We start from the raw sequence: 9908 nt of genomic DNA, 5'->3' as shown, positions 1-9908 counted from the left end.
CAACATAGAAATAAGAGGGTTGTCCCAGGAAACGTGAACTTTTTCATGCATGTATATTGACAAGGCTCACATGGCAGGTTTGAGCGGTCGGCAGGCTATGCTCGCTCCTCCTTGGCACCTGATCGCACCTCTGATGTTTTAGAGGTCTGTGTTTGCTCTTCTACTGTTTTGTATTGTTTTATGGACTTTTGATCTTGAATACTGTTCGTTATCTCCATATGATTCATTATCGTTATTTTGAATTATTCTTTCATCAGTGAGTACTATGTTATTTTATCCAGAATTTTTTTTTTTTATTTTCTGTTTATTATTTATTTTAATTTAAAATGTTGATTTAGGTGTCTAACAATTTTAATTTTTATAAAATGAGTGAAAACGACAATTGGAAATATTTGGACTTTTTTGGGACAACCCTCGTAACAAGAAAAAAATTTCATTTAATATTAGATTTCTTTATTCACATAGCAACAAATGAGACTACGGAATCATAGTAATGTCAACCTGTGTATATATATATATATATATATAAAAAAATTAAAAACAATTATCTGTATATATAGCAAACGCCAAACATAGAAAACAAGACCTCAAAATACATCACGAAAATGTGATATATAAAAACAAACCTTTGAAATATATTAATGATATGCGAAATATTTAATACGGAGGGTTGCTTTAATGTTTAATTTGTTCTTTAAATATACACAAATAGCATTGATGCCAATAAAAAGTCTAAATTCAATGATGACTAAATCAGTATAAAGTGACACTTATTTTAATAATTCATTTAATGACTTTATAAAATACTCAGCTTTCTATTCCTTGAATGTGTTACATCATTATCTCCTTTCTTTAACTACATCAGAACTCATTCATTTTGCAAGCTCTTTCTTTTTGTTTTTCTGTATCTGTAAAATAAAAAAAAAAATTAATTCTATTGGCTAATCATAATATTCATTTGCATTTAGTGTTAACACTGACATAAAGACATTTTCATTTATCAAGGTGTTAGTAGTCATCTGAAAAGATAATCTGACACAATTAGAAAAAAAAATACATCCAAAACCTGTATATGACTCAGAATGATCTTGCTGTTGAATGAAGTCGCAGAATAATTCATCTTTTATCTTTGGATTTAAATCGCCTGCAGAAGTTCCCGTCCTTTCCTGAACATCTAAAGTGAATGAAAAAAATATCAGCATTTGAAACGAAATATGAATTCGTTGAAGAAACCTTAAGAATCTGAAAGGTACGGTCACTTTTTTCGTGAAAGGTAATAGAAAATGATTATAAACAATCAATTGGTGTAGCTACAGAATAGCTTACATGCAAAAAAGCAGGACAAAAAGTCTACTTGTGGATCAGGGTCTGTTTGAGTGGCTTTATTGACAGGACCATCGTCAGCGCCGTGATCTGAAAAAAACATAATTCAATTTTAAATGTCCAGCAAAAACTATCCCATCCAATACAAGACCCATTTGTTTCACTGTTTTAAGCTATCAATTTAATTTAAAATAAGCTCATGGCTGTAGCTTTATCATTTTGATCAATTTGTTACCTTCTTTTAATGAGAACAATTTAAGTTATCTGTGATTATCTTGGAAACTCACTTGGTATTTGGTTGCGTTTGTTGAATGACAAATCTGTTGGTAATCTGAAATCGAATTTATAGCAATAATATATATCGTATGTTAACTTTGCCTTTTCATCAATCAGTGCTTTACCAAACTCACAGAACAGTGAAAAGAGTCAGCATTAAAGAACAATGAAAAGAGTCAGCATTAAAGAAATATTGTAAGATATGTGTAAGTTGATAAGCGAGTATCCTCGAAATTTATCTCTCTCTCTCTCTTACAATTTTATTTACAGTCTTTACCTGTTCAGGGATTTATGTAATGGAAATCGGAGAGCCTTAAGCTCACACATTTCTCTGTTGTGGTACTTAGTGACCGCTATAAAAGCTGTGTCCTGAATTGGAAAGTCGACAACAGTGAGATTGCCATCTCTTTCATGTTTCACTAAGGAAATACACACCATGTATTTCTGCAATGTTTGTAGTGTAAACTGAAAATAGAATGCCATAAATATTTGTAAGCATTGCTTCATGGCCGAAATTATCTTAAGAAGAAAATTAAAGTTAAAATTTATTTCATGTTTCATCTTCAATTATGTACATTTTAAATATCCAATTTATATTATAATGTTATTTAGGGTGATTAAAGATAAATAAGAAAGGTCACAGAAAGGTAAAATTTTGAATAAGACAGACTATGTTCAATTTCTAAATATTTTCAAAATTTATTAGCTGCATCATTTACAACCAAATTAAGTTCAAAACTTAACCAATCCTGGATTCTATTCTTTTTTATTTATATCTGCCCTTAACAAGGAATGAAAAATTGATTGAAGACGTTTAAGTGAAAAAAAATCAAATGTAAAAATGAATTGTATATGTAAGAGTTCAAATTGTCTTCAACACTTTGGGAACTCACCCATTCTCAATATAAGGGCACAAATGCCTCTCTGATTTTTTAAAAAATGAAGTTCAAGATAACAATTTTTCTATCAATTGCCTTTGAAAGAAAGTATCTGAAGATTTTGTTTCCAGATTTTTTTTCATCAAATTATAATACATGGAATAATGACAAGACGGTAAAGTAGAGGGTGATTTTATTCAGAAATGTAGTAGAAATGTACGTTACTCTTTCTTCAATGTCCAAAAAGATATGTAAAAAAAAATGTAGTCATTAAAATCACAATTGGAATATCTCATCTTAACACCAGCACATCCTACCAACTCTGTCAGCAACATATTTTCTCGCCATACGAACGTGCGTTTGATTTTTCCTTTCAAAAAACAAGGTTAGTTTTGGATCCAGATGTATAAAAACATTTTTTAAAAATATGCTTCAAATTCTTCTCTCTGTTTTTCTTTAGAGCGATCAGTTTGGAATCTTGTCATTTTCTATAGATACTGGAACCTAACATGTACATGTAGTAAAATTCTATTTTGTTGTTACTGTCTTTTTTAACATATATCCATGCCGATTTAGAAAACTACGTAAATATAACGTACATTTCAAGACAAATTTCTGTTTAATAAAAAGCTTAAAATTCATCTAAAAATTCATCGTTTTGTTTCAGTTTATTCCAAAAAAGATTCTCTAAGTAATCACATTGTGATATATGTCACAATCACCACTATAAAGACACGATTGCCTCAGAATATGAGTAGGTAACGTACATTTCAAGCTTGTAATAATATGTAAATTAGTAATAAGAAAATATTGAAAAAAAAGCAATTATTGACATAAAAATCATTTCAATTAAGCGTTTTAACGCAGTAATATAAGAAATCATAATGTAACAAACGAGGTTGTTTGTCATCAACTACATAAATGTCACGTCACTTCGGTAACGTTCATTTCACATATTATTTGGGAGTCCCCTCCACCTCAGTTCATTACCATTCTTTTGTGCTGTTTCGCTGAAATTGACACCGGTCGTAGCCTAGTTACTTCTACCTGTGTGCAAGAGTACAGACCAAAAAAAAAAGAGTCAGACGTATTTTGCTATGATCTAACAAATGCTCGTGTTTGGCCATTGAAACTTAACATAAATCTATTCCGAAAAAATCCATCGACAGTCTTGTTAACAATTTCATTTAGTATGTTGCAACATCGTTTGTCAAAACACAAAAATACGTGCTTTTCAGCAGATCTGGAAAAATATAACCCAAAATGCAATGATTCAAACAAAACTGAGTATTGTGTGCCTTTCAGTATTTGAAATGCACGTGACCGTCTTGTGTTCTGGGTTTATTTGTTTTGTTTTTTTTTTCTTTTTGTTTTGTTTTGTTTTTTGTTTTTTTGTTTTTTTTACCAATTAAAGCCTATGGATACCTTGTTTTAAATTATCAACAGCAATTAAATTAATATTGACGCAATGTCGCATATTAAAAGTAAACAAACTGCAAAAAGGTTGCCAAAGATGAATTTAAGACACTTAGAAATAAATTTTCTAGCATGTGGTAACAGTCTAAAACATTTACGAGGATTGGGGGTGCATTTAGATGGATTTATGTGGCCAGTTGTCAAATGGATTGTAACGATAATTTTGTTTCGCTCGTGTAAACGCAATTCATTGACTAAATAAAAAAAAATGTCAGTTAGAAATACGTAAAATGTACGTTACCATACGTAACGTACATTTCAAATATAAAAATCAATTCTCTTCCACAAGCGTACATTAGACAAGCAATATATTTATACTATTTGAACTTGCATATCATAAGAAATGCATCATACAGGTTTCGTATTCAGAAATATATACCAGGTATCAAAATTATATTACTTATAATTGACCTTAATATATTTTTTTTTCCTCAGCAGAAACGTTTCTTTTCATTAATTTTGGGATTTAGCCGACCTCCAACTTTTGAAACTTTCCTTTCTGTACACATTCGAGTGTGTGAAAGTATGAGAATACATGAAATTCGTGCGAGATTCACTTAATTCGAATTTCATGGTAACGTACATTTCAGTCACGTACATTTCAAATGATCACTTTTCATGTAAAAAATAATTTTTAATTGTGTTAAGCAAAACTTCTTTGCCAGTTTACAGGATACAAGGGGTTGCTTATTCAGAGTCGTCTCATATTTTCTACTTAATATATATTCTTAATGGAAGAATATAGGTAACGTACATTTCTTTCTTATCTCTACGATTGAAAATGTCTTTCATTCCGTTAACATATTTATAAAAGTTGCTTAAATTGTTAAATTTAATGTTAGATTATCTAAGTAGGAGTAATCAATTCTTTGAAATTTCAAATTTAGCCCATCAATAAATAAATGAGAACAAAACTATCAGGTGTATAATCTTTGTGTTTGCTTGTAATGTGGTTGAAATAGAATTAAGCGACAGGGACATTGCACAATAAAAATTATTTATTATCACAAAGAAAATGTATTTATTGTTATGAAAAGAAATATATATGATACAAGGTTTAACTTATCAGAAAATTTTTACTTGAGAATCAAAACTATATATTACACAGAGGGGATTCAGCATAATATTTGCCTTGGCGACAGTAACGTACATTTCAAACAGGCTACTATAGTTGAATTTGGAACTCATTAAATACCCTTTCAGATCGATAATTATATGAATTCTTATTCATTGTTATATGACTATTTATAATGTTGATTTAAAAATTACATCAGTGGTATTTCTTCTAAATGAAAATAAGGCGACATTATTTGAGCCCTTATATTGAGAATGGGTGACTACTTCTACCTGATAAACTATCTGCCCTTGAATAGATTTATTTGCACTGTTAAAGTGAAGCCATATTTACTTCTTATAAATAAAGTACTTTAGAGGAGAGGAAAAATACGTAAGCCTACTTAAATAGGGCAGATTTCCATTATAAAAGTATAAGCTGCATATTTGCATATTAATGAGATTAAAAACATCCTTATTGGTCAGCACTAAGTATATTTTATCGGAGACACACCTCTCTGTATAATAAATCCCTTAGGAAGGAAACAAAATATTGTAAATGTAACTTAAATGTCAAATTTATTTTTATTGTTTAATAAGGAAAAACATTGGCAAATGTAATTTTACAATATTTATCCATAAACATTCAACAGACAATTTGATATCTGTTTGAAGAAGGTTGGATAATGCCATTAAAAATAATGAGATTTTTTCATGAAAAATATTTTTAGAATTAATACACAATCATAGGTTTATCAAAAATAAAAAAAAAATCAAAAAATAGGAGTGAATGCGCTGGTTTGGGTCTACAGAGGATTTAGTTTGAACTTTTTGCACTGTTAATACGTGTTACACATGAATCAGTTTTAAAGTTTTATTCCCATATCTTTTGATCAGAAAAATTATGGGATCAAACACAGTCTTATTCCATCTTGAATAGACACATAATTTTTTTTGACAGGGAAGAAATTTTCAAATTACTCCACGTGTTTAATTATTTGACGTTTTTGCACTCAAACAGTTTCAGTTTTCTGGCATTTAAAATGTAACAAACAAAAAAGAAAACATTTGAAAGTAATGACATTTTTTTCTAAATTTAAGAAGACAGTTAAAATACCGTTTATATCCAGAAAAGAAAATTAATGGTGAGGATCTGTGATTTTAATTTTTAGATATTACTTAAATAGTGCTAATTTTAAGCTTATATTAGGTTAATTTTTTTCCTTCATTTTCACATACATGTATGTATTTGCAATGATTTTCAAATATGATGATAAAATTCATGACAATTTATTCAATTTAATATTATGCAATTATTTAGGACAATTGTTAAACTGTACACTGCACAAAATAACTCAGGCAGGATGCATGTAAAAAAAGAATCCAAATTTGACATACTTTAAATACTTCGAAAGAGAAAAAAAACTATTTTACAGTAAAAACAGAAACCTCAGCCACTAAATATACACTGAACCAAACTTCTAAGTGTTCACCTAACATTTTTTAAGTTTTAAAGAACAAATGCATACAATAAATAATTTCTTTAATTCATGGTTAATTATGCATATTTCAGTTCAATGTTGCGAAAATTTCATGTAAGTATCTCGTCAGAATTTTAAGCAAAGTGTCAAGGAAATGATGTACCCTCAAAATGAAAATTCACACAAAATAATCTCTATGGAGAAAGACCACCGCTCGCTCTAATTACTACAAGACAATCTTTACTGTTAGATACCATGTACTCCTGAATACGAGATTGACCCATCTGTTGCCACACCTACTGCATAGATCTTTCCAACCCGTTGAAATTGTGTGGAAGGAGGGGGTGGGGGGGTTGGAAATTCTTTATAAAAATCCCAAATGTGTTCAATGGGATTCAGATCTGGGAATTTGACAGTACATCATCAACAGATGCCTTTTGGTCAATATCCTTGGGCGTTTAGCACGTACATGCACCGCTTTAAGGATGATTCAGACTGCTTGAGCTGATATGAGACTGTCGTGAGCACCGATTTCTTATCTTTTTCATACGATTGAAATTGTTTGTTTTTCTGTTTCTAAGATTGTTTCAGGACTAATTAACACTCTTTTTACCTGGTGTGACGCGAAATTTTGGCCTCAGACGAAGATTAAGGTCACTTCCGGTTTGGTTAATTTTGTCCAAAACTTCCAAATTGTGATAAATTGGCGATGAAAAATGATGCACAGTCTATAGAAAATGTTTTTAAATGGGTTTTGACACTGGTTGTTAAGTTTTAAAAGCAATATCAAGAACAATTAAAGACTAAAATAAAAATGAGTAAAACGTGGTGCAAAGATGGTCCAGATATCAACATTCCAAAAGCCCTCCCTTCTATCTCAATAGTCATTTTGCCAATGTTTTGTGTTTTTTAATGAAAACATTTTTTTTTTAAATTTGATAATGATCACAAAAATATGCTTATTACATAAAACACGTGCCGCAAAGTACAGATTTATTGTTTTTAAGCTTCGTCACCGAACATTGGTTTTCGTAGGTGATATTTGATTTTCTTTCTAAAATTGTTGAGAAGACTCATTTGGTTTGATAATTTGAAAATATCATACCATTCTACAAAGTAGTTTTTAAATAAATACATTTATTACAGTGAACACTTAGAAGTTTTGTTAAGTGTAGTTTCTCACTTAATGCTTATGGTATGGAATTTTATCAGAGAGTTTAAACTGAACATATTATTGTAGAATTCAAATTTATTGTAAGAATTAAAACATTATGCAGATTTTTAAAACATAGCTTAAGATAAAAATCTGCTCAAGAGTTCAGAGGCAAATCTTGAAAAGTCTTACTTGACTAAATCAGTAAGGGAGATGATGTCAATTTTAAAACACAACCTTTCATAAAATTGGTATTTAGAGATGTGATTTAACTCCAGAAGATAAAAAAAAACGTGCAAACATTCACAATAAAATATTTAATTTTGTTATGTTGTATCTGTCATTTGGATTAAAATTTACGGTCGGTGACGTCATATGTGTACATCAAGTAACGTGGAAATTAATCATGTTGTGTAAAGAGAATTTGGCTAAGACGGCATGTACAAAGTAAGTAAGGGAGTTTAGAAGCAAATATGGTGTGAATATTATGTTATATTCATTCGGAGTTAAAATACATAAAGACAGGTATGCTCATTTATTTCCATCGATTATATTTTCTTTCGAAGATAGTAAGTCGACCTTTCCTCTGTCATTTGGGACAAAAATAATGCCCTAGAACATTCCAAAACATAAGATTTGTAAAGATCAAAAGCTGGCCTTCTAAAATACTTGGAAAGTAAAAAAAATTAATTTCCCGCGAAATGATATGAATGCTTCCTTAACATGCCCTCGAGGTGTATTACTTACTGTGCAAGTATTTTTGCCTGGTTTGTTTGATAATTTTACTGTCTGAAATGAAATCTTTCGAGACATCAGCTGCGACCCAGTTTTCGGAGCGTCTTGATCCCGGAAGGCTTTATTCTTAAATTCTTTCTTTTTTTTCCCAAATGGAACCCATTCATTGTCGATGAACTTGAAACGTTTTCCGGTTTCGGGTATTATGTCGAAAATGACATCATATAGTCCAGAAGGATCAAGGCCACTTAAGAAAAATTCAACGTATGGATACATGCTCCTGAAATATGTAAGAATTAAAAATCCCCTTGATACCTATGTTTCTTCTTCATTGCGGTATTTGTAAAATAACATGAACTTTTATAATTTATCAAATATGTATAACTAAGGTATGATTGGGTTTTTTTCCCTCAATACTCTCTGCAACTGAAATGACTGATAATTCTCAAAAATATCTGCAATAAATGGATTTAAAAAGGCGGTTGTATTATATCACGGGGACAAAAATCAAATAAAAAGAAATTTAAAACAGCTGCTTTTAGGCTACTAAATGCAGCAATTCAATGAAGCAGAAATTAAGCAAATACCCCCCCCCCCTTTCCATGAAAAAATGAAAGAGAAAATGTATAATAATTTGATATCAGTAATCAGCAATCTTTATAACAATTCCGAAGATTTTTCCCATGTTACTGTCTATCTTTTTATCTGACCTTGAAAAAAGGCAAGGGTAAAAAAATGAATTCATCTCATTCAATGTTTACATTATAAAGATGTATGTCGTTTGTCAAAAGGTCTAGAATAAAACATATGGAGTTAATGAATAGTATTCAAGACATTACATTCATAAACTACAAACCTTCCAGACCTTGAGATAATCATTTCCGTCCCTACTTTCACGAACTCCTGCCATAGTTTTCTTTCTGTCATCGATATTGTAATGGCTCCATTGATAACAGAAATACAGTTTCCTTTCTCATCACCAAAATCATCTTTGAACATTCCAGCCTTCAACAAAGAATTCTCCCCGTCAGAATAATCAGAAAAGCCACAGGAAATTGCATCATTTTTACAAACATCGGTATCAAAAGTCATGTTGTTCATAATGGATGACGTCAAACGCAAGCTAATTCTGGAAGGAGGGTGAATTTGATGAAGCTCTTTTATATGAACCTTTCCTTTTTCTCCTATTTCTAGTATTTTAAATACGTTGTTTGTCTCGATCTTCCTTGGAATATAGTTGTCTGTTTCACCTTCAGTCGCTAGAAATATTTAACGTGAATTAAACACTACATGAAAAAAATGCCAGATTGACAAGCGCATAGAGCATTAGGAACATATATAAAGTAAAAATAATGAAAATGTTGGTTGGAAATTGCAGTTACATATCACATGTTTTTAATTTGATAGTTGTAAATTTTACATAAATAACAGTTGCTTCAGTAAACCAAAAGATACAGGGAGAAAAAAGACTTTAGGGACCAGTAGTCTGTTTTTAACAAGTTCAAACTTTAAGAAATTGACCTTCGTTGGAAA

The 9908-nt window shown here is 30.4% G+C and overlaps 1 protein-coding gene across 4 annotated transcripts; it reads right to left on the bottom strand.

The window, feature by feature from the left end:
- Positions 1-670: 670 nt before the first annotated feature.
- Positions 671-9624, bottom strand: LOC134243703 (T-box transcription factor T-like). Of its 4 annotated transcripts, none has more exons than XM_062725934.1 (7): positions 9241-9624; positions 8388-8655; positions 1877-2064; positions 1611-1654; positions 1327-1413; positions 1058-1174; positions 671-908 (listed from the first exon to the last, which is right to left on the bottom strand). In XM_062725934.1, the coding sequence occupies exons 1-7, from the start codon at positions 9474-9476 to the stop codon at positions 862-864; spliced, it is 987 nt and encodes a 328-aa protein (XP_062581918.1). In that variant the 5' UTR covers positions 9477-9624; the 3' UTR covers positions 671-861. The 4 variants fall into 4 exon arrangements, with proteins under 4 accessions (XP_062581918.1, XP_062581916.1, XP_062581917.1 ...); XM_062725932.1 differs by having other exon boundaries at positions 9232-9623; XM_062725933.1 differs by having other exon boundaries at positions 1067-1174; positions 9232-9622.
- Between the last annotated feature and the right edge of the window lie 284 nt (positions 9625-9908).

Source organism: Saccostrea cucullata, unplaced genomic scaffold (assembly GCF_032062105.1).
Source record: "Saccostrea cucullata isolate Sc308-1 unplaced genomic scaffold, CSIRO_AGI_Scuc_v1 ctg898, whole genome shotgun sequence".
NCBI classification, from domain to species: domain Eukaryota; kingdom Metazoa; phylum Mollusca; class Bivalvia; order Ostreida; family Ostreidae; genus Saccostrea; species Saccostrea cuccullata.
The sequence above is the reverse complement of the archived record's forward strand: the minus strand, read 5'-3'. Positions and strand labels throughout refer to the sequence as shown.